Genomic DNA, 24,108 nt, shown 5'->3' with positions numbered 1-24,108 from the left:
TCGAGAAGAAGATGGAATAATAAGAAAAGGACACTGCATTTTGTTCATAGTTTAGTCAAAATTTTAAAATTATTTTTATTAAAATATCGATGGAGTGGACTTAATGATCCTTTTAAATATTTTCGGGGGTGTATCCATTTTTTCTGAGAGACTGAAAGTGATGCAGAGTTAGAGCTATAGTTATTAGCGTGAAGATGTAATTAATCCTAGTAATAAATAGATTTACCCTCGCAAGATCAAATATTTTTTTTAAAAAAATTAATACTTAGTAGATCCACGTTTAGAGATTTGGAGAGAGAGAAGTGCACGTTTGGAAAGAGAGACGTCCAGAGAGGGACGAAGATTCATCGCTCGCTCGGCCTCTGTTTAGGACTGAGAAGAGAGCAAAACGTCCAAAAAAAGAAGAAAGAAGAAAGAAGAAGGAAGAGTTTGTTCGATGGTTATGGGTCGAAGGCTTCCCGTCTTTTGCGAACTACAAAGGTTTATTAGAGGTTTTTCTCCCACTAATTATGGTAAAGAGGCAGTTCAAATATCAGTTCTTCCTAACTCTCAAGCTTAAATCCGTATCTTTTCGCCTTAATTGGGTTTACATGCAATTGCTTCATTTGCCCTTTCAGAGAAAGAAGGGGGAGAAAAGAAAAGAAAATTCTCTCTTTTACCGGATCATAGCATCAAATTAAAGCTTGGTGTTGTATAATTCGAGGTAAGATTCAATGCCCATTTCTTGTTTTCGGCATTATTGATTGTTGAGTGGTTTATATGTGATGGTATTCATGATCTATTAAAAAAAGAAAAAACATTGGAAATTGATATCGCTGATACTTCATTCCTACGAGAATTGCATCTATTAGATGCAGCCGGTAAAACTTTGGATGTATGCATGCTTGCAAATTTGGGTATGTTCTTCTTGACGTATTTACGGATTTCCCTAAGAGATTTGAGAGTGTTAACTGTTATATATCCCAACTCTTGCTTAAACAAACAACATAGGAAATTGATACACTTACATGGAAACAATCGCGAGAGCCAGACTACGCCAGATTCTCGATCAGTTTCTCAAATAGCAAGAGGGAAGTATAAAATTGTAGTTTCTCATTTAAGTTAATGACTGCACTGCAGATTTACCATCTTCATACAAGATGCAGAAAGATAAACTCGCTGATATGTTTGTATCAAGTTTAAAATTTGCCTCTCCTCGATCATGTTATAACTTGCCACTGGGGGATTATGCTGTAAGATTGTACAAATGGTCTCCTATCTTTCGACCTTATATTTCATCATCTGAATAGAGTGGTGCGGCATTTAGATAAATATTAATGTTTTCTAACTTCGCTGCAGAATGTTGAAGCACCACTTTTTCTCACATTTCACTTAGTGTCTGCTTGATGCACTAGTAGCAAAGGCTTGGACCTGATCATGGATATTGACATGGTGGCTCTACGTGGGGATTCAAGTAGTGAACATGATAAGACCGGTCTTCTTAGTGGAGAAGATAAAGATGACGATGTTCTGCACAACATGAAAAATGACTTGGAGCTTGAAAAAGAATCATCTTACTCATGTTCATATTCCTCTGACCTTTCTTCAGAGGAGAACTATATCCAATTAGATGCAAGCGAGTTGATGAGGTCCGTAACAGGAAAATACGAGATTCCAAGCAGCAATGTAGAATCTCTACAAGTTGGGGAAAATTCTAAGCTAGAACCGGCAGTTATCGATTTGCTGACTAAACCTGAAGTTGGTGGTCTTAATCAGGACGAGAGTGGCTTTCCTGGATCATACCAGGAAGGTCAAGGGGAATCTGGAACTCCAATTTCTCCCTACGTTCCTCCTACCTGCAGTAGTGGATCAGATAATTTTGCTTCTCTTGGAGTAAAGCAGTCCCCTCCAATTCAGTTAGTGGGAGTATCAGACTATACGTGTCCTGATCCGAACAGGATTCCTGCTTCAGTATTCGCAAGGAGCAAGTCCACAAAGCCGATGGAGTGGAGTGTGCAATCAAATGAATCATTGTTTAGTATCCACATTGGAAGGTCTGGAGATCTGACCGGATTCTACAGTAGCCAGTTTGATTTCACACCTATTTCGCCTATACCTGGCCATGCTGCAACAAAGGATCTGGGCTTAGGATCTGATTTAAAGCAACCAGTTGTAATTGAAGCAGAGAATACTGAGGCCACGAAGGATGATTTGAGGACAGATGTAGACGACTATGCTGCTGAGGGTCCAACCAATTTTGATGTTTCCCAGTGTGATAATATATCTGAGCCCTCTGATAGCAGCCTGGTCAGCTATCGTTCTTTTGCCTTTCCAATGTATGTTCTCTTTCTATGTTGTTTGATTAAATTTAAATCTCCTCTCTCTCTCTCTCTCTCTCTCTCTCTCTCTCTCTCTCTCTCTCTCTCTCTCTCTCTCTCTCTCTCTCTCTCTCTCTCTCTCTCTCTCTCTCTCTCTCTCTCTCTCTCTCTCTCTCTCTCTCTCTCTCTCTCACACACACACACACACACACACACAATAGAACTGATTCTCTTGAATCTACTTATAATACTTTCCATTGAACTTTGAAGCCATGACTATCTTCTCAAAAGTATACGCAAGAGCAGAGATGCATAGTTACACACATGCTCACACACAGCTGGAAAAGTCTAATAACTAGATCATCAAATGAAATACTAGTATATCTAGAATTCCACCTTGTCAGGGCGCATGCTGATGATGAACTTTGGAAGTTCTTTTCTGAGTTTAGATTTACTTCTGAAACTTGTTACCTGTTCATTTCCAGATTGACAAGGGAAGGAAGAAATATGTCCATGAAGGGTGATTTTGAGCATCAGCAGGCACAATATGAGCCGCCACAACAGCCTCCTCGACAACCGGAGCCTCCAAATGAAGTTCCAGTTGCAGAGAAGGAAAAACTATTTTCGTGCTTCTGCTGCTGCTGTGTTTCTGATTGCCTATAACTTGCTCCTTAGTTGCTATTGAGCTACTGCAATTAGTCATCTAGGTCCCTGGCCGTTTCGATGCAGGAAATATTGGAGGTTTCCCTCTGCCTAGCTCCGAAAGTTCATATAATTTTATAGTCTGCAGTATGTATTCTGGCATCTCTCATTTACAGTAGGGTTGATGATATGGTGAAGGCGTATATCAACAGTTCTGTATGTGAGTAGAGGTACTTCCATCAGCATCCATGTTGTTGGTTATGTCTGGCTTATGTTCATAATGACACAATTAGGGTTTGAATTTTAAATATTGTTTTGTCTTTATTTGTTTAGTTATTGTGCATGTTACAGCACTATAAGCTTCCCAATTTTTTGTGGGCCATTATCTAAGCTAACAGCACTTCCTTACACCTAGCTTACAATTTTTGCTTTAAGAAATTGTTATATAAATAATAGCTTATATTTCATTTCATAAATGTGTTCTAGCTCTTTCTTCTATTTTCCTGTTATTTGGACTTTATTTTGTTTAGGAATATTAATCGGAAGCTTTATTTATGTTGGAGTAGTAGTGCATCACTCTTGTTATTTCATTCCTCTCGTTCAACGGAGACTTGATCTTCTTCTTCTTCGGTGGACAGCACGGCTCGGAGAATGCTTCTTTGCAAGAGATGATGAGGACGTTAATATTGACAAATTCTTTCTTGGCCATGGAAACAAAAGCATTTTCAATATTCCGTATTGTTGAGTCGTACTCATCATAGCAAACTTGAAGGCTTTCCTTTAGCAGTGCATGGGTTTTTTCGCAACTCTGTACACATACGAGATATGTTGGTGAGGGGGTCGTATTGACTTATAGTACTGCTGAAGTCGGAGCCATGAGGTGCCGAGTCCCACATCCCCTAAAGAAATTAAGGGAGTGGCAAAGTAGAAGGAAGAAGACGATGGTGGAAGTCATTGTCAAACAGAGAGTGGAGAGGGGGAGAGAATGAGCGAGAATGTCCTAGTATAAAGTGGTACAGGTGATACGGAAGGAGGAGTAACGTCAAAGATACTTTGGACAAGTATATATATGCAGCCACTATCGAGCAGTTCTGGAATGCAAATCCAGATACTTTGGTTGAATCGTTCTTTTGCTGGAGAAGTGGCTCTGCTGACGAAGAAGTTGCAGCTCTGGAATACTAGTACTGCTCGTCCATTTCAAAGCCCTGTTACCCTTCGTAGCTGCATTTGTAGAAGGCCGAGTGATCTGATTTGGATAGCAGAGCTACAGCTTGCTCGTTGGCCGATAAATGAAAGAGTTTGAAAACGAAAAAGAATGAGATAGAAACAATAACTGGCCAAGTTAAATGGTGGAGCAGAGCGACTCTAAGGAGGAAAGACAACTTTTAAGTAATTTCTTGACGTCATATGTGATCATAATGTGCTCCATAGAAGCACCCGAACACCAAGTTGGGAAATCGTTCAATATTGCTTGGAGAGGTTAGTTCAAGTGTGATTCTGTTAGCATAGAGAACTAACGACAGAGATTAGAATTGTCGTATGATCTAACTAATGCACTTATATCTATCAATTAAAAAATAAAACCTTCACATGTTTTACTTAAAGCTCATTGACCTCTGTCTGGTATGTCAACTGCCGGACTTGTTTTTTGTGGGGGTCAAAGGCCAGCTGGATTGACCCCCCTACCACCGCTGGCCAGTTCCCTCCTTAACTTTCGAGGCCCACGGGCTTTCCTTCAAACAATATAGAAAATAAATAAAAAATCCCGATCTCCTTAAATCTGAGCCGTTCATCAGATCGATCGTTCAGATGAGGAGACTATAAAAGACCGCCTTCATGGCTTCATGCCAATTTTATTTTTCGTAATTCTTTCTTTTTAGCCCTTCGTATCTGGTGCCCGCCAAGGCCGCCTTTCTTTCCCACGCTCCCCAAATCCCCACCTCTTCTCGCCCGATCTCAAACCCTTGAACTCTTCTCTCTCTCTCTCTCTCTCTCTCTCTCTCTCTCTCTCTCTCGCTCGCTCACTCTCTCTCCTGAATTGCTTCTAAAGAGGAGATCTAAGTGATCGTTCGACCGGCTCTCTCCTTTTTTTTTCCCCTCGATCGATTTCGCCGCTATCTAGACGGTAAGGTGTGGTTTCCATTACCGAATTAGTCTTTCCTGCCATATAAACTTAAAATTATATTCCGAAATTTGTGGTGTATGAAGGAGATGCCTCGAGAGTTCTTGATCTCAAAAACCAGTCTATATTGATGTTTCTGAGGTGAAAGAATTTTGGTTTTTGCCTGATATTGTTTTCTTTGTTTATGCCTGAGTTTATTGTTCGATTATGCGATTTTTTTATTCCTTTTTCAATGAATCTGTGATGGCTCGGGAGAGTTCCGAGTTCTTATTCGACTCTTTTTTTTTTTCTATCTTTTTGGAGATATCTAGATTTTACTGATGTAGTCGCATGCTGAATTTTCTGGGATACATTTTTGTGGGGGCAAGCTTGCTAATTGGTCTCAAACATGCTTCGACGTGGTTTTGTAGCTTTGTCAACCAAGTGAGACCCAAGGAATTTGTGAAAGAATAAGTTGGTTTGATGATTAGAAGATCTTATTCACGCTATATTTTGTACTTTCCTGCACTATTAGTAATGTTTTGAAATTTTATTGCAGAAATATATAGAGAGGTCACATAGGAGTCTCTTTTACCTTTTTATTTTGCGTACTTTTTAAGCCATACTGACAAAACAGAAAATCTTATGATTTCTATGGTAGCATGTAATAATAGAAAAATATATACTTTTTTTTTGTTGTATAAGAGTGCAAACACTTGCATATTGCGAAGGTAAAAGATATAATAAATCCTAAATTGCAAATTTGGATGCTAAGTTCCTATCTTTCTGTAGCCTCTTAGAAGGAATTTACTCCAATTATGTTCTTCTGCTTGAAATGGTGTCATGATGATTGATGACTGAGAGGTTAAAGAAATCAAGTATTCTCCCTATTTGATGAGGTGGACAAAATGAGATGATGCATGCTGTGTGCTACTGGGAAAGAGAGAACTAAAATAATAGGTGCCAAACTATGTCAAGCCTGCTAAAGTGACTTGATAATTTTGTGAAGAAGTTTTTGATTCTCTATTTTCTATAGGAGCATTGTCTGGATCATGAAAGCCTGAACTACTATTAGGTAGGTTATGTTTGACTCAAAGCCTTTAAGTCATGAAAGGTTTGAATGTTGGATCAGACCTCCCAAATTGAAACAATTATTTTGGTTTTAATGGATGCAGATACAGAACTTAGTTCTGAAAATAAACACCATAACTTTGGTAAAACACTTTTCAAAAGGACAGACTAAAGTTTTGACCTTTGGCTGAAATTGGACAGAACTGCAAATATATGTCATATAAGAGTACTTCAACAATTTTGATGTTACTCAAATTACTCTGTTGCTATGGTGATTGGCTCTATTAGTTCTTTGCTAACATATTGTTTCTATAATAGATGAATTGCACCTTCTAGATCGTACATGCTTTACATACTTCACAATAAACTACAACATGCTTATCATAGTTAACATGTTAAATGCTTAAAAGATTTATTATCTTATATCTAATCAGAAGTTTATCAATTGCACCTTGGTTACACCAACGATACACATGATTAAGCACCACATTTATCGTGTAACAGATAATTAGATTGCGCATCTCATTGTTACCTTTAGGCTCTATTATTCTACATATCTGAGATGGCACTTGATTAGAGTACTTGTAGCCCTTCCATCGATCACTAGATTAACAGGCACATTACTTGAAGAGCATGTGTCTGCTATCTAAAAATTTAATGCTGCTTTAGTTGTGCAGCATTTTAGACTGTTGCAGTTTGTGCTAGAAGCTGTATGATCTATTAGTTTAGAATATGTTGGATGACTAGATGGTACTTGAAAATTTACTAAAAAATAATAGAAAAATCAGAAAATAAAAGTTAGTCATATCTGAAGTCTAAAAACTAAAGAAAAAATTTACTCAAATTTATAATGAATTTCGACTTGAATTTTATAAATTTTTATACTCATAAATTACTATTACAGAACAACATCGAAGAGAAAGATCTCTCTTCATGGTTGTTCTATAGCAGTACAAAAAAGAGGAGTTAAAAAGTGGGTGAGAAAGAGGAAATGAGAGACGAGAAAAAAAAAAAAGTCTTCCGAGTTTACTAAAGGTGGAGAAGCAGAAGACGCTTACCGGATTAGCCGCCAAATGAGCTCGGTGAAGTGTGAGAGGGTGAGAGGAGAGTGTATGTGAGAGATAGATAATAAGAATTAAAATAAAAAAAAAGACAATTGAGGACATCAATTATTAATGTCTTCAAATTAGATATATTTTAGATTCGACGTGAATCTTAAAGCCGATACCGCTGAGTTTCGATTGATCCCGGGCAGACTGGTTTTGGGTCTGGAATCGGCCAATTTTGGGATCCATGATCACAATAGTGGCCGGCATTTCTTTTTCTAAAATCCTAGAAATATTTTTAGTTTTTATAATGTAGTGTAATATACTTGAATGAATACCTTGTCTTTCACATTTCTTGCCTGGTCTCCTAGTTTTCTTTTGCTCCTTTTGGAAAGAGCATGCATTCCTATTTCACTATCGAAGTTGTTTTTATCTGACTGGATTCTCTTTTCGCTGTCCTTCATAATCTAGCAGTAAATAATTACAATGGGTCCTGCAAAGCGATCACGATATATGAGTAAGCACCTGTTCAAAGGGAAAGAGGATTGGAATGAGAGAGATAAAACAACTACAAGCAAAACAAAAGTGAGTTCTTTGTCCCCCAAGAAGTTTTAGCTACCTCTATCTGACTCTTATGTTGATGAGATGAATTTCTGATAACTGATAAGTCTTTTCAGATGTCATCTTTATATATCTGTATATATATGTATGCATTGTATTGGTAAACGGATATGTATTATACTATTATGTAACTTTTTTCCCATATAGATTGTTGTGTCTGCTGGAAAAGACTTCTGAAAAAGTTCAATATATTTTCCTTCTTTTCTATTCTAAATCTTTACAAGAATCTCATTTTTGCAGAAGAGGAAGAGGAAATTGTCAGATATGTTAGGCTCTCAGTGGAGCAAGGAGGAGCTGGAACATTTTTATGAAGCATACCGCAAATATGGAAAAGATTGGAAAAAAGTTTGCTTTTGATCTGTTGTTTTTCATCCTGTTATTGTTGTTTCTCCTAAAAATAATACTAATAAAAGAAGTTCTTTTGAGTAATCATCATCAACCTTTTTTTTTTTACATCGGAAGGACTCTATAGTCTATACATGTTCCATCTATAGTACTCTTTTGATATCCAGGTGGTAGCAGCAATACCGAACAGGTCATCAGACATGGTGGAGGCCATCTATAATATGAATAGGGTGAGCAATTTGTAGGGACCTTTCATATTTGATTTCCTTTATTTTTGCTTTTCTTTTACTGGAAAGCATTAACAAGAATATTCAAGCATGAATTTTATTTAAAATGAACAAAAAAGAAACACAGAAGGTACTTGGAGAATGATCCTATATTTCGCTGAAATAGTTGGATCTAGAGGTGTTCTAGTTGTTGTGGTTAATCTTGGTCACTTTTCAATCTGTCTCATCATTCTTCATCTCTTCGATATGAGTAGCTTTATGCTTGAGTGCTTTTCCATTAGTAACTTCTATTCACAACATGATATGTTGAAACATAATTTTTCTGTTTTCCTGGTAACCTAACATCTTTATCTTTGATTTGCCTTATTTTATCTTGATTCATACGTCCTTTTAGTTGGGACTATAGTCATTTTATTATTTCAAAATCATGTCTCCTCCAGTTGGGACTAGAGGTGCACCGTTGCTAGATTGAATGTAGGCTAACTAAAAATTATTCCTCGCTGTTAAAATAAAATTTATGGTCTTATCAATTATATTTTTTTCTTACAGACATTTGTCTTCATGTGATATTACTTCTGATTAGACATCTATTTTTAGTCAGACTTTTGATTAACCCTATATATATACATATATATTAAAATGCAAATTTTCAGGCATACTTATCTCTTCCAGAAGGCACGGCCACTGCAGCTGGATTAATTGCGATGATGACTGACCATTACAGTATTCTGGTAAGATCTAAAATTTTCTTGTTCAATTGGTTTGCAATGCATGATGTAGCTTATGTCAGTAAATTTGTGATTCAATTAATTTTGGTTCTTTCTGAATATTAGCTTGTTGTAGATGAAGTTTTTCACCATGGTACATCTTATAAAGATGAAAAATAGCTTGTGTGAAATACTTGGAAAGAACTTCCCCAAGGCTCAATTCAAATGCTAAATTTTGTCATGGAGAAGAGGATCACAAAACTTCTTGTTTCCACCTGTTAGCACTTGTTTCTTATGGTTACCGAATGTTACTTGGCACCATCCTTTTTATCTGCTGATCTAATGTGGAAAGTGTTTTGTGGAATGATTTATCTATAATTTCCAACTTGTTGAACTTTTCCCTTAACTTTTTGAGTCTTTGACCTTAATTAGATTTCACAACTTCCGGTTATCTTTTTTATTGATTCAGGAACTCTTGGTCTTTCTTTGCATAATGAATCTTTCATCATTGCCTTTCTATATTGCTACTGTTTCCCTAAAGTGATTTGGTAATTTTAGCATCTGGAAGTAGATAACATCTAAATGACAGGATGGAAGTAACAGCGATGGAGAAGGCAGTCAAGAGGTTAAAGGATCTCATAAGACCCAGAAACTTGGCATTGGGAAACTTCAACTTGGGAATCGAAAAGGATTTTCCGGGCCTCACCATGATTACATGCAAACTCATTCAGCACCATCTGATTCTGAATGTTTGTCTTTATTGAGGAAGAAGCATTCTGGAGGCAAGTAATAGTTAGAAACATATTGCCCTTTTTTTTTGTTAAGGACTTCTAAGTAACATCTTAAGTCAATTTTAATTAGATATCTTTGATGGTACCCGACCACGTGCTGTTGGAAAACGGACACCTCGGTTCCCTGTCCCATTTTGCTCGGACAAGAGTAACCTGGATAAATGCATCTTACCAAGTAAATCTAGTGTGAAATATAAGGTAGGTGCTTCTTCTGATAAAAGCGATCATGTGGCAGCATGCTTTTTTTTTTTTTTTTCTATTCCTGCAATTTATCTATGATTCTATTGTTAAAATAACTTTTTTTGGTACCATCTAAGTATGTTGAATCAGAGATGACCAAGAATAATTGCACTTTTGTTGGAAAGGATGGAGGTTCTGTGACTGCAACATTGCAAAATAGCAGAAGTGCTTGTTCATTTAAAGATCAAAAGAATGCAAAGAGACGAAAAGATTCAGGAATTACAGTGCACCAATCTGATGTGAGAGAGGCTTGTACTGGTATAAAAGGACTTGATGTTGGAAAAATTGAAACTAACGAGAGAGGAGGAAAAAACTCTCAGGGTTTCGAGAGGCTGAAACAATGGGCTTTTGAAATCTTTACTGAAGGTATATTTATTCCTTGTGATGTTTGAGTCTTTTAACCTTATTTTTTATTGAGGTTGCAGGATATTGTATTATTTTCTCCTTTAATTTTTTTTTTCTATAATGTATCAGATAACAATGATTATTTGAATCTATGTTTTTTTGCGGGAACTTATTATACAATTTAATGATTCATTTAGTTTTATCAATTGAACATTTTCGATGAATGACTTTCTGCTTGATCCTTTAGTGCAAGTGCAAGTGTTATAAATATTTGCCTGTGGCCCATAGAGATTGATATTTGTTATAAACATCGTAGGTGGTCTTATCTTTTTCTTGAATCAGTTTGGTGAACTTTTATTCATCCAAGCAGATGTTGGATTTTCTTTTTCAGGAAACTTGTCAAACTGACATACTTTTGTAATTCATGTCATTACCAGTTCATGCTTTGCATATTCTTAATCTGGTATTAGGAGCTCTGGTAATCTATTTATTCAGCAGCCACTATCTTTATACTATGTTTATGTCAAGACTCAGAGAGAGGCCTTTAGACGGGGTTCACAACACAATATCTGCTTCTTTTCTGTTCAAAGATTGTAAATTTATTTAGAAGAAAGCTATTTTTTAGATTTTAGAAAATAGCCTGAGATCTTGAAAGCTATTAGGTGATGTCAGTTAGGCATTTTACTTGCAATTATCTTAATATTATATGCATGAACAAAAACAAGACTTAAGTTAGATTATTCTAGATAACCTCACAGGATCATTTCTCATCGTCCTAGTTTCTTAGCATGTTACTTGTACTTACTTTTGGCCATGCTTGTATGTGTTGGTTGGATTTCACATAGGCTACTGCAAGATCTAATCCTGTGACGCACACATCCAAAAGAATGGAAACTTAATTCACAGGGATTAAATATTCTTAATAATAAATGCCTATTCCTGTTCAAGCAATAACTGCACAATCTATTTTGCCACTAGACAACCTGATTCCATAAAGGAAAGCACCATTTTGTGTACTGGATGGGAGCCAGAATATAATTTATACTGTGGAAGTTGCATATTGGGCTATGCATACTAAGATTCTTTCGTATGAGGATGCTTATATCAGTGATTATCTCTGTAGACTTGATTTTTCAAGTAGTACATGCTATAGTTGCCTTTTTTTTTGTCAGTTGACATGCATCTCACTTCTATGCTGTCAAGTTGCATACACATATCTGCTCTTGCATTACTTTTATGTAACTACGTAATTAACATTTCTGCTGCTTGAAGATGTTCCTTTTATATTTTCTCTTGTATTTGTTTGTTAAAGAAACTCTATAAAACTAGCATTTGATTGTGTTGAGAAAGATAAGCAAGGAGGAATATTTTGACTGATATTTTACTTCTCCATGTGCAGATGAGAATTCTGCCCTATGTGTTCTACAGAGTTTCGTAGATATGTCTGCAAATTCTGAACTGCATATTGTTGATGTTGAATCTGGTTAGCCTCCTTTCTTCTATATATTCGGTTGGATACTTGTTCGATTTTAGGAAGTATGGCGTTTTAAACTTTGAGATTTCCATGCCATCTGAAGCTAAATTTAACTAGGATTTTGAGATTTATTTAATTTTCTACTTGTGCATGCAATATGCTTCTTTTTCTTCCTCAATTTGCATTATATGTTATTTGACATTATGGTGTGAATTTATGTGTGAATATTTGTTCATTATGAGGAATTAGTTTTGTCATGAGCTAGAACAGTTCAATTGATGTCCTGGAGAATCCTTGAGCATTCTATTATTTTCTTGTTATATATTTTCTCAAACTTCGAATTTTTGAAACTCAGGTGATCTGTTTCTTTCTTTATCCCTTCATCTTGCCCTAGAAAAGGACCCCCCTTCCCTCTGTTGTGCATTGTCACTTTCTTTACCTCTGTCTACTTGTTTCAACATGTTCTGGAAGGTAGTTTTGAAACTAGGGATGGTTGAATCATTGTTAGTGTGCACAACCTATTGTGGAATTCTCATCCAAGATATTGTTCTTGGATCCAAAAAGTAAACACTCTTGTGATGTATTTGGGAGAACAGGTCATACAAACTTACAAAGGTTAAAATCATTTGAGACTTCTTACTCTTCCGTTGGAAGATTCCCCTTCTTTAATCAATTATACTGAATATACATATGCAGTTGTGCGCACATTTTTATAAGATAGTCGATGCTACCAAATGACTATATGAAGATGGAATCGGTAGTAAAATGGTGAAATGGAAAGAGAGACACAAAACATTTGGTCAACTATAAGCATAGCTGAGGAATTTTTTTCTGTTTATAGCCTCATACTTCTCTCTTGTAAGGAACTTAGCTCTTATTCTTCTGATTAATTTATGTAGAGAAAGCTTCGTGTACTTGATAAAAAGCTCACCAAGTAAAACACTATCGCTAGACTGAAAGAATGTATCTTGTATACTTCCATATGCTAGTGGAAATGTAATTTTTATATAATATCTCTGTAGATGTGTGTATGCAGGTAGGCATCATGTAAACTCCATGTATATATCTATGTAATTTCAATCTAATTATCATATAATATTCCTCCACTGGTGTTAATGTAACTTCAAGTTCTAATTTTCTTACATTGCATGGGGAGAGTCATTTTAGTCTTTATGGCAGAAATAGAGTATTGCTATGTTGGCCCACACTTATCTTTTAACTGTGACAGGGTCAGCAAGAAATACAAGCAATAAATCCAAAATCTCTGTTGAAAAGGAAAGACTGTATGCTTCAGGTGGTCAAGTTCAAGCCGATAGCCATGAAGGGGTTAAAGATGTTTCATGTCCTAATGAATGCTCTGTTCTTAAAGAAAAACCAAAAACCAAAAGGAGGTTGCTAGCTGAAGAGGTAAGAAGCTCATGAAGAATACATTTTTGTTCCTTTCCTCTAGTTGACAAACCAATTGCTTTCGAAATTATGCTTACATGTGGATGAATATAATTTTTCCCCTCTTTCCATCATCGCCACATCCCAAAAGCTGCAATCTTAACGAAACTTACCAAGGTGAATTATTTCTCTGTGTTTGTTACCTTGTTGTGGGGATTAGGTAGGGTTAGAGAGAGTGAGAGACCTCTCCCTTTTATCTTCTTTTCTTTCTTTAAGGTTAACAGCTCATCACCCTTCCCCTATTCAGTTTTGTATATTTTCTGATCCTTGATTATATTCTCTTTTGGTCGCCTATCTATGGTCCTCCTCTCTCCTCACCATCTTTCTTTCTACTTTTCCTACTCTCTCTTCTTCTTTGCTGTATTGTTGTCGTCAAAAATTTCTGCTGCAAAGAATCATTGAAGCCAAAGGACTCCCTACTGTTTATTTACAATAAGAGAGAAATACAAGTGTAACCTTATTCTTTGCATCTTATTTCCATACCTCTCGTCTCCTTTACAAATCAATTGCTGAATACTGTTTCTTTGAAACCTTGGGTTGAGATCTTTACTTAACTAGATGGTTGATGAAATCTTGATAGTTTGTCATTCCAAAAGCTTAGCTTTAGATTTTCTCTCAGCTTCTAATGGGTTCTGCTTCAGCCTTCATGAACAAGAGAAGCCTGTTTTCTTTTCGACCCATCTTGTGTTTAATTTGTTTTACCACATTCCTTTTTTCCATCAAAATGAAGTAAGTCTTGCAGGTCTAGTATCTGTTTTTAGATTTCTTTCTCAACCATGTTAACCTTTTTGTAGGTTTCTGTCGAAGAAGAAAAGCCTTCCCCTGGCAATCATCTAGTTCTTCTGTCAAACCAAGAAAATCAAATCTATGACCTACAGTACTCCTTAAATACTGATCATCAAAGAGCAGCGGCTGAGTTATCTGAATCGGATTCCCAGGTTCCGACCATAAATAATCACAATATGCCAGCCAGAACTAGAAGCAGGCGGAAAGCAAATTTGTGTACACAAGTGTTTCAGTCAGAGCTGAAGACCTGTGACAGAATAGAAGATACAGATACTGATGAGTCTTTAATCTCAGATTACAAAAGCACTGCTTATTTGAAGGTAGGAGCGATCAAACTTCTTATCTGGTTACCAGATACCTGGTTGGCATTTTTGGTACTAATCATGATTCTTACAGGAAAAACTTCCTCTTTGCTTGTCATTCAAAATGCTACGTAGATGGTGTGCATATGAGTGGTTTTACAGTGCAATTGATTACCCATGGTTTGCCAGAAATGATTTTGTAGAGTATCTAAATCATGTAAAGATGGGCCACATACCAAGGTTGACCCGTGCAGAGTGGAGCATTATAAGGAGGTATTCAATTGACTAAGCAGCTCAAGTCTTGTATTTGATCTTTCTAATGTTTCGCCTCATTTGGTTCTTCTTTGCAGTTCTCTTGGCAAACCGCGGCGGTTTTCTAAGAAGTTTTTACTGGAAGAGAGGGAGAAACTTGAACAATATCGTAAAACAGTTAGAAGGCACTATGATAAATTACGAACTGGCATGAGGGATGGACTTCCAACAGATTTAGCTCGACCATTGTCAGTTGGTCAGCAGATCATTGCTCGTCACCCCAGAACAGGAGAGCTTTATGATGGGAAAATATTGACTGTTGATCTAGAGCAATGCAAAGTTCAATTTGACAGGCCTGATCTAGGAGTAGAGTTTGTGATGGTAATGTGTCTAATGCTGTTTGTTATCTATTACCTCCTTTTAATATTCTGTTGTTAGCAGACTTAGCACTTCATGGATTCATGTATTCAGTAATGTGCATGCTATGTAGTTGGAGCATATGCTGCATTTTCTTTTCCTTACTGGAAGCAACTCCCTCATTGTAATGCAGTATAAGTATACCCTTACAACTTCAGTGTACAGATTATAGATGCAAATTTAGGTGCGCTTGAATGCAGAAAATGACTTTACCATGGCAGATGTCCACCTTGGTTTTGTCTTTTGGATAGTCTTTTTAGAGTTATTCAACACATATTGCCCACAACGAAGAAGGTCCTTGTTAGATTAGTCCTGATGCTCTTCAATTCAGGTGAACATTTTTTTAATACTACAAAAACCATTCAGGTGTCTGAGATCGGCATATGTAGCTATGAGGTCCTTTTATATAAGCTGGGGTGATTATAGTTTGTTGACCCTCAATTTACCTGTCTTTTATATATTTCAAATTAAAACATCTATATCAAAGAGTTTCATTATAACAATATAGGAGCTTTTATATTGCGATGGTTAAATAATTAAAAAACTTCCTTTGTTTCAATAAATTAGAAATTTGTAATGCCTACATATAAGAAATTCCTGCTATTTAATTGTTCTCAAACCAACATCATGTTGTACTTTTCCAATGCCAGGTTTCTATGCTTTCTTGTCCCAATATTGCAATTAGTGATTGTGTAAAAATTTCATAACGGAGCGGTTGTATTAGTTCCTATATAATATTCTAAAATATGAGGTTTATGAGGAAATGGGTTTGACACATCTCTCTGATATAGATGCATGTGTGCACGTTTATGTATGTATCATTTTTTAGACACATTGCACAGACATTGCACACACATCGCACACATACATATGATGCATATGCACAAGCATAATATTGTCCATTTACACAACTCAGGATCTCACCTTATGAGTTTACTCTTCATGGTCCTTGCTACTAAAGTTTGCATGCTGTAGTTGGTGAAACAAAGTATGTTGTCCTATTGAATGCAACATCGCATGAAACGACAAAGTTCATTTATACTAGTAAATGTATTCTTTTTCAGGATATTGACTGTATGCCTTTAGATCCATTGGAGAACATGCCTGAAGACCTTGTGCAAAGTGCTGCTGTAAATGAAAGTATGGGGAGTGGAGATTGCACTTCTCTTTTTCCCTCTTCTAAGTATACATGGAATAAGAAGTTTAAGGTTTATCTACACTTAGTATCTTTTGTTTTTCCTCACATAAGGGGTTTATAATATTTATAATTCCAAAGTACTTAGATAAAGAATTTTCTGGCAGGATAATACTGGTGATGCCACTGTAGGGGCTGAAAGTGATTTTATTACTGCTTCACAGCGTTCGATGTATTATCTACCTTGGACTTTGACTCAGCTCCATGAGAGGGAAGCTGCTGTTGCTGAATTTAGTCACGCGCTACAGAAAAAGGTGATCTTGTTCGATAATTGTTTCGTTTTTTTAACATATTCTTCCATCATTGTTTCATCATTTAAGACAAGCTCCACGTTACATGCTTATTTATAATTACATTTCAACTTCCTCTCTCTTGGGTGCTCTTTCCACAATGTACATACTAAATTAAGACTTAAGAGTATCAGGGCATACCACAGAGAAGTTTCACCAGGAAGAGAACTGATATTAAAATGCACTTTTATATCAAGCACAAAGATAATTAAGAGTAGTCAAAATGTTTGACATACAAGTTTTTGGATTATATACATATATGTACGTGGAGCAATATGTTTAAAGATTGGTATGCTTCTTAAGATGCATGGTATGGTGATGCTTCCTGCTCCATTCTTTGTAAAATATGTGGCAAAAAACGGTATAGGGGTTGAGTTTTTAAAACAAGACTTTATCTACCTTAGTTGATTGAAGTAACTTTTAATTTAATTGAGTCAAATATTGGCTACTTTTTCAAGAAAGGAGTCACCGTTGTTCAGTAGTCAATTTTTTGCAAAAGATCCTGGTAGTATTTAGACAAAGAAAACTAGTGGAACAAGTGAATGCCTGAAATATCTCAAAGAGTTCAAGTTGTCGCAAATGTTATTTTCCTGATGAAGAATGTAGATTTGAGGAAGTCTATAGTCTATACAATTTTCAGACTGTTATTAATTATATTTTAATTCTTCTTAATTGACTGTAGCAGTGAACAATATTGAAAGATTGTTTTATCATTATTTCATAAAGGACTCCTGTTCAAATTAGGGTTTGTTTAGGTTATTTAAAGAGTCCCATTAGCTTAATTGATTAGAAGTTGGTTTCTTAGGGAGTAAGTTAGGATTTCCTTATAGAAGGATCCTAGAGGCTAAAAATTATAAGTTGCAACGGACCGTGGATTTATGAAAAGAAAAAGCTTTTTTTGGCCAAATGTGTTATGTCATCTCACTCACTCTCTCTCTCTCTCTCTCTCTCTCTCTCTCTAGAGTAATAATTTTTTCTCTCGTGTTCTCTTTATCTTCTTAGGGTGGCAATCGGGTTGGGTTAGATTTGGATTGGGTTAACTTCATCTTGAGACAAACACGACCCGTTTAATAAACGTGTTATATTTAGTAGATACGAACACGTTCCGATTATTAAACAGGTACACGACACAACCCATCTAACATGTTTAATAAATAGGTCGAATACAACCCATCTAACCCGTTTAATAAAGCCTATATAAAATTTAATACTTATTGATTTATTCTATATAAATGGTGTATTATACAAATAAAATAACCTATTTTCGATTCAAAACTCATACAACATTAAAATTATAATTCTAATAATTCACCATAATAAAAATCTATACAACAAAGTTTGGAACGAAATTCCAACTCTTAAGTCTAAATAATTCATACAACAAATTTGTATATAACAAAATTTAGAGCAAATCCATATAACAAGTTTTTAGTTCCAACTCTCAAATCTAACAATCTTATGACAATTAAAACTAACTTTTACAAATTACAAATAGTTTAAAATAAGTAAACACTAACATTAAGCCATCCATTTTATTGTCCAAAGATCATGATCTCGTTAAAAAGAATAAAAGAGAATGTAAATAACTAAGGTATAAAATAGAGAGAAAATCAAAGTTGAGATTCTCATACCAAACATTGAGCAGTCAGGCTAATGAAATGGCAAACAAAATGAACTAGGCTACTAACAGAGCTGGCTATTTAACAATGCATCAAATGATCAAATGACAAGTTAGAAAAACATCATAAAGCAAAGAAATGGCTATAAAATAAAAGAACAACTTAGGCTATTAAAAAGTTGGTTGTTTGACATAATTAGCGTAGAGGAGTGATGAAAGCAATGCATTCTTATCCAAATACAACAAAAAGAGTATTAACTTCATCTTTACTATACTGGCAGACATATTATGCTATTCTTTTTTCGTTAAAAAAAAGAAAGAAAGGCATTACATTATAAAATCTATGAAGTAGTATACATAGATCCAAATATATGAGAGCAAGTTTTCGGAAGTTAACTTGTAGTGCTCTGAATAATCAAGAGAATATCACAAAGAGATCCATTGGAACAAAATATTAAGAAAAAGACCTTGGGCTCGGCAGGTAGCCGCAACGATGGTGATGAGGGATCAGCAGGCAGTGGCTACTGTGGTGATGAAGACTCGGCAGGTCGCAGCAGTGAGGGTGAGAGCATATGGTGAGGAGATCGGACGGCGATGAGGGATTAAATAGAGGCACCGTGGCAGACGACGATTAGAGAGATTGGAGATGTATGGAGGCACCAGGCAACTTTTTTTCCCCCATTTGAAAGGATGAGGTGGCTGGAGAGACTGAGATAGTGGTTTAGCAACTTAGGGTAAAGTTATATATATAATAATAGGTGGTGGGTTGACCTGACCCGACCTGTATACTTAAACGGGTTAAACAGGTCGGTACTATAAACTCGAACATGATTCGATTACTAAACGGGTTAGATAGGTTGACTAGTTTACGATTCAAACCTGATTGTACTAAACTCAAACTCGATTAAGAACTGGGTTATTGTGTTGGGTCAAATAGGTCTTATTCTTATTGTGCGTCTTATGAGTACAAAAAAGCACGGACAGAGGAAAATAAATAAATGAAAACATTATATATATATATATATATATGTTATTGATAGTTTGATACATCTAAGGAAATATTTTGCTAACTTGTAATCTAAATGCACAAGAATGCATAATCTATTCATGAGAGAAAATTAAAGTCTGCACAATACAATAAAGATATCATAAGTCATAACAAGTCAAAAATGATAATGCTAATTCAGCACAATATAAGTCAATATCACAAGAATAAATAATTAGCATTACTTTTCCCTTTGCATTTTACATTTATAGGATTATGATTGCAAATTACTGCTACAATGAATGGAATAGGCAAATCTATGATTTTTGCACACTAATATTAGCTTTCTTGGATGCATTAACTTGTGATTTCTATTACATTTCTACTGCAGATGCAGGAAATTCTTACTATAGATGAAATCATAGATTTCAGTTATAAACTTGCATATGATATATTTTGTGTACAAAATGTGTCTCGAAAGTATCTGAAAGTGTCCAACGAGTGTTTAAATTTTTTTTATATCTTTTAAATATCATATACTTAGAAGTGTGTGAAACATGTTTAATGAGTGTTAAACACGAACATGACATGCTATTTGAAATGTCAGTGTTTCCCAATATGAACATGTTTAGATCCACGAACTCGGATCTTCTTCAATGTTTGAAGTTACAAATGATATTGATGATGCACATATCTGAGGGTGCCACTAAGTATGATAGTGGGGCTTATTGCAACTAGTGGACATGAGTTCAAGCATGAAATTTCTCCATAATTTAGCTAAAGCTGCATACATCTTGCCTCCGTAGACCCATCAATGGCTGAACCCATACACTGTGACACCCTTTTTGCAATTGATGGCTCATGTATTTGTAAAATTTGGATTTATTGATAAATTAAAATGGCAGGTGTTTCTTTATTTTTTTTATTTGTTAATTCTTATTTGCTGGCACTTCCGTGATACCATCTGTTACTTTGTTCTTGGGCATTGCCATATTTCATCCATGCCTTATTATTAGGTAAGGTAATCAAGTTACTATGGTTTCACTGGGAGAAAAGAATATTGCAGAAGAAGCTTTAGATTGATTCAATTCTGTGCAGCTAAAGGGTAAACTAGTGATTGATCAATATATCAAGAAATAAAGTCCAAGTTATAGTGGATTTCCCATTCTTTGAAACTTGTCTTCAACTCAAGCCTAATGAAAATCCTAATTTATGGCTGGATATGATGAGTCAATCTAATATGTGGAGTTGTGGACAACCCCCACATCTGACTAATCCAAATTAAGTTCGCTAACCTAAATAACCAAATTAAATCAGAGCTGAACCAATTCAAAAAGAGTCCAGATTTGTACCCAAGTCAAATCAATGAAACCATAACTGAGTCAAGTTAAATAAACTAAACCATGAGTGGATTTTATGACTTGTGAGCACAAGAAGAAAATTGGGCTCAATTCAGCATTGATGCCTACATAAGTAGGGTATTTTCTGTCATTACAAATTGACGAACACTGATAGCTGTATTGTTCGTGTTATCTGGTTATCTGAATAATTCTACAAGTTGACTTTCTATTATTGGTTATTTAATCTAACTTTCTGAAAATAAATCTCTCTTATGTTGACCTTTTGCAGGAAGACTTGGTTAGTGAACTGAAACACATGAACACAAATGCTCCCGGAAAGAACTGTGGAGACACAGTTCTGAATCCGGAACAATTTAGAGAGAAGTATGCCACAATTTTATCTCAGCTTCAAGAAGCTAGTAACCAGGCAAGTTTCTCATGGATCTCATTGCCTTCAATTTAACACTTGCCGCTTGTTTCTGCCTTCTGATGACAACCTATTATTACTGTTGTAATTTTTTAGGTCACATCAGCCCTGCGTAATATTAGCCTATACAACACCACTGGTGACTCGACAGTTCCATGGCTTCGTCCAGTTGATAATTCAGGACATGTTAGACCTAATTCCTTCATTAACTATGATCATTTTGGTCATGATATAGGGTCTAATGTATCGGAAATTGTTGAGAGTTCTATGTTAAAAGCAAAACAGATGGTTGAAGCAGCTATCCAGGTAAGACAAACAATGTGAAGGATGTGAGTGCCTTGGAATTTTTAGCATATGTTACATAGTCATGTTTCTTAGCAATTATAAATGAGACATCTGTGCTAGTGTGTATTAGTTCTCGTTAACTGGCATGCAATATCTTCGATTTCCACCAACCTGGAATAATACAGCATTTACTGAGATGTGCTCGCAACATTCATTTCATATTTTCATCAATAATTGTGGCCTAATGCACCTTTTTGCATACATGCTCATATATTTTGTTGCTCATGGTTTCTTGATGTACATTCAGGAGATGTCCTTTAGTTGGAAAAGGATGGAGGTTTTAGTTTCTAAAGAAAATCAGCAAACAGAAGAAGATTTCCATAGACTGGGGAAAAGATACAGCCCTCTTTCAGGAAGCAGCAATTCAGCATCTCAGAGTAAATTAAATTCAGGCATTTCAGATCTGTCAAAAAGTCATGAACCCACTTCAAAGGAACAATATATTGCTACTGATGCTCAGTTCCCTACAGAGTTGATTTCATCTTGTATTTCAACGTTTCTTATGATTAAGGTAAGGTTTCTGAACAAAAGTTTCCTTTTTACCTAACATATACTTTTTGTTGGTAGGAATGTAGGATGCTGAGTTGAACAGGTAATATTTGTCTATGTAGGAGTGTAGCTGTGTAGATCAGTTATTATAATTGAAATATCTGCTGGTAGTTAACCTATTGCAATTGCTTTTTTTTCCTTTGATCTGTTTTAGTATTTAACTCCCATTTCATACTCCTTTTTCCCAAATTCCTCTTTCCTGTCCTACCTATTCGATCACGAATTTAAACTTTGATTTTCTTAAAGTATATCATCTATTGGATAAGAATTGTGAGTTGTGGTTATCTTGAAGCATGAAATTTATCTTGTATTAGCATATATACTCCCAACTTCTCTGTAACATACTAAGGGGCTGTTTGGTTTCATGTGTTTCAAGATGCGACATCTATAATGTTAGATGAGAAATCAGTGTAAATAAAAGTCTTGTATCTTTCCTCTTTCCTTCCTATTAAAAATTGAGAGAATATGTTGTTTAAATATTCACTTAATTAAAGTAGATATTAAGATGTTGCATATGAGCCTATTTTAGCTCTTGGAAAGAATATTTCATAGGATGATAAACTGAAAATTGATTTTGTGTTGCACTTCATATGTATATATAAATGTAGTTTTTCTAAATACTTGAAGCCAAACAACCCCTAAGTTTAGTTTGAGACTGTTTTCACGTGCACTTTTTTCTCACCTGACTATTCCCTGCATTTTCTTTCTGCAAAGATCTCAAGTTAATTGGAAGTTTTTCCAAACCCAACTTTCAGCAACCATGATTGTGCTACCCCAGTGGCACCTGCCTTTGGAAGCTCTTCTTAACTGTTAATTATGTTTTAAGGTGTGCCTGGAAAACAGGGTTAGACTACAAAGTTTTAAGGTGGCATGACAGTGGCTATCCTAAGTGGCATCCGACTGTGGATGCTCTTCTTTAGTAGAAATTTTATTTTAAGGTGTCTGGATATATAGAAAGATTTTTGTGATCTGGATGATTTTTATTATCCTCTGTATCATGTATCTTGAGTCAAACACATTCTTTATGGATGTTCCTTTGGAGATCCTGTCTGTTATGGAATTAGTAGCAAATCATGTCTGTTGAAAGTTTTGAATTGCATTCCCCTAACTATGAGCTTAACATGCAGATGTGTGCCCAGAGACAGTATCCCCCTGCCGAGATTGCATGGATACTGGAGCATGCAGTTGCCAGGTTGCAGCCATGTTGTTCTCAGAACCTCCCCATCTACTGTGAGATAGAAACATTTATGAGTATCATTAAGAATCAAATGTTGGCATTATTACCATCAACAAGCTTCACCCATCATGCTGAGGTATCTGTGTAATCTGTTGAGAGGCGAAACCTGGTATAATCTTCTTGATAAAGGTGGAAGTTGGTATTGCCACGGTTATGGTGAATGTGTTAACTTCCAATTTGAAGGAAATGCTTGTGAAGTTTCCAGGCAGATGGATGGCAGCGTTTCATTGTGACCAGAATTTGTGGCACGCCAATGTAGACTTGGATCCAACTAATTCGCTGTCAGTTTTACTGTAATGTGGAAAATAGATCGAGAAATATGTAAGTAGATGTCTGCTTCTAGAGTAGATGCAGATTAGCTCTGTGATAAATTGTGTATTATGTACAGGTCACAATGGAATGTGAAATCTCTTCTATTTTTCCAATATATATTAGCTAAGATTTGTAGCAAGGGTGGGTGAAACTTTAAGCTAATTTTAGGCGTGCAAAGGGGGAATAGGTGCCCTCAGGCCATGGAGCTCCAGGTAGGAAATTTTACACTCCTGATCTGATTTTGGGCTAGGTCTGTTGCCCTAGCCGACCACTCATTTTGTAACTCTTTGTATGGCTGTAAATGTCTCCTTTTCATTTCTTTTTGTTATGCATTTGCTGATGGTAATAGAAATAAGACCACTTTCTTACAACTGGTGATCAACTGAGAACCAACTAAATGATGAAAATTTATCACTTCAATAAAAAACCAGATCGTATAAAACTGAGAATTGCAATGGAGGTTTAAATTTTTTTTTTTCTTTTTCAGAGAGGGAAGTGAAATTTTAATAGTGGCTCACCAGTTTCTTTAGTTATCTGTGTGCATGATCCCTTCTGGCTGCAACGACGTTTTTAAGTTCTGAGATGAGACAAATGATCTCCAAATTAACTTTGGGTAACCATCATCAGGAATTATTTTACGGGGAGAACAATTAATTTCCTTTATAATGTTCTTCTGGTTGTCTTTTCATGATTCCATATC

At 35.7% G+C, this 24,108-nt stretch overlaps 2 protein-coding genes across 9 annotated transcripts; both read left to right on the top strand.

Annotated features, from left to right (window-relative positions):
- Positions 1–295: 295 nt before the first annotated feature.
- LOC140782593 (uncharacterized) lies at positions 296–3,169 on the top strand. Of its 3 annotated transcripts, none has more exons than XM_073129246.1 (4): positions 296–512; positions 618–703; positions 1,339–2,315; positions 2,783–3,169. In XM_073129246.1, exons 3-4 carry the CDS (start codon positions 1,417–1,419, stop codon positions 2,958–2,960), a joined length of 1,077 nt encoding a protein of 358 aa, XP_072985347.1. In that variant the 5' UTR covers positions 296–512; positions 618–703; positions 1,339–1,416; the 3' UTR covers positions 2,961–3,169. The 3 variants fall into 3 exon arrangements, with proteins under 3 accessions (XP_072985347.1, XP_072985349.1, XP_072985348.1); XM_073129248.1 differs by having other exon boundaries at positions 313–491; positions 1,395–2,315; XM_073129247.1 differs by having other exon boundaries at positions 365–491.
- On the top strand, positions 3,152–23,547 carry LOC140782592 (protein ALWAYS EARLY 3-like). 6 transcript variants are annotated; one of them, XM_073129244.1, is made up of 19 exons: positions 3,152–3,169; positions 7,632–7,742; positions 8,019–8,123; positions 8,291–8,353; positions 9,004–9,081; positions 9,647–9,839; positions 9,919–10,046; positions 10,166–10,454; positions 11,833–11,916; positions 13,136–13,314; positions 14,148–14,459; positions 14,536–14,714; positions 14,792–15,074; positions 16,175–16,318; positions 16,413–16,559; positions 20,828–20,965; positions 21,062–21,271; positions 21,558–21,821; positions 22,987–23,547. In XM_073129244.1, exons 2-19 carry the CDS (start codon positions 7,644–7,646, stop codon positions 23,182–23,184), a joined length of 3,093 nt encoding a protein of 1,030 aa, XP_072985345.1. In that variant the 5' UTR covers positions 3,152–3,169; positions 7,632–7,643; the 3' UTR covers positions 23,185–23,547. The 6 variants fall into 6 exon arrangements, with proteins under 6 accessions (XP_072985345.1, XP_072985340.1, XP_072985346.1 ...); XM_073129239.1 differs by lacking the exon at positions 3,152–3,169 and adding an exon at positions 4,790–5,064; XM_073129245.1 differs by lacking the exon at positions 3,152–3,169 and adding an exon at positions 4,924–5,064 and having other exon boundaries at positions 10,214–10,454.
- The last annotated feature ends 561 nt before the right edge of the window (positions 23,548–24,108 follow it).

This window comes from Typha latifolia, chromosome 2 (assembly GCF_019914945.1).
Source record: "Typha latifolia isolate L0001 chromosome 2, TyphaL0001v2, whole genome shotgun sequence".
Taxonomy (NCBI): Eukaryota; Viridiplantae; Streptophyta; class Magnoliopsida; order Poales; family Typhaceae; genus Typha; species Typha latifolia.
This window is presented reverse-complemented; position numbering and strand designations above follow the sequence as displayed.

Excerpts from the sequence above, each read along its gene's own strand:
- LOC140782592 (XM_073129244.1), top strand. The coding sequence starts at position 7,644 with ATGGGTCCTGCAAAGCGATCACGATATATGAGTAAGCACCTGTTCAAA. Across the intron at positions 10,047-10,165 it reads AATCTAGTGTGAAATATAAG|TATGTTGAATCAGAGATGAC; the intron begins GTAGGTGCTTCT and ends GTACCATCTAAG. Across the intron at positions 11,917-13,135 it reads TATTGTTGATGTTGAATCTG|GGTCAGCAAGAAATACAAGC; the intron begins GTTAGCCTCCTT and ends TAACTGTGACAG.
- LOC140782593 (XM_073129246.1), top strand. The coding sequence starts at position 1,417 with ATGGATATTGACATGGTGGCTCTACGTGGGGATTCAAGTAGTGAACAT. Across the intron at positions 2,316-2,782 it reads CGTTCTTTTGCCTTTCCAAT|ATTGACAAGGGAAGGAAGAA; the intron begins GTATGTTCTCTT and ends GTTCATTTCCAG.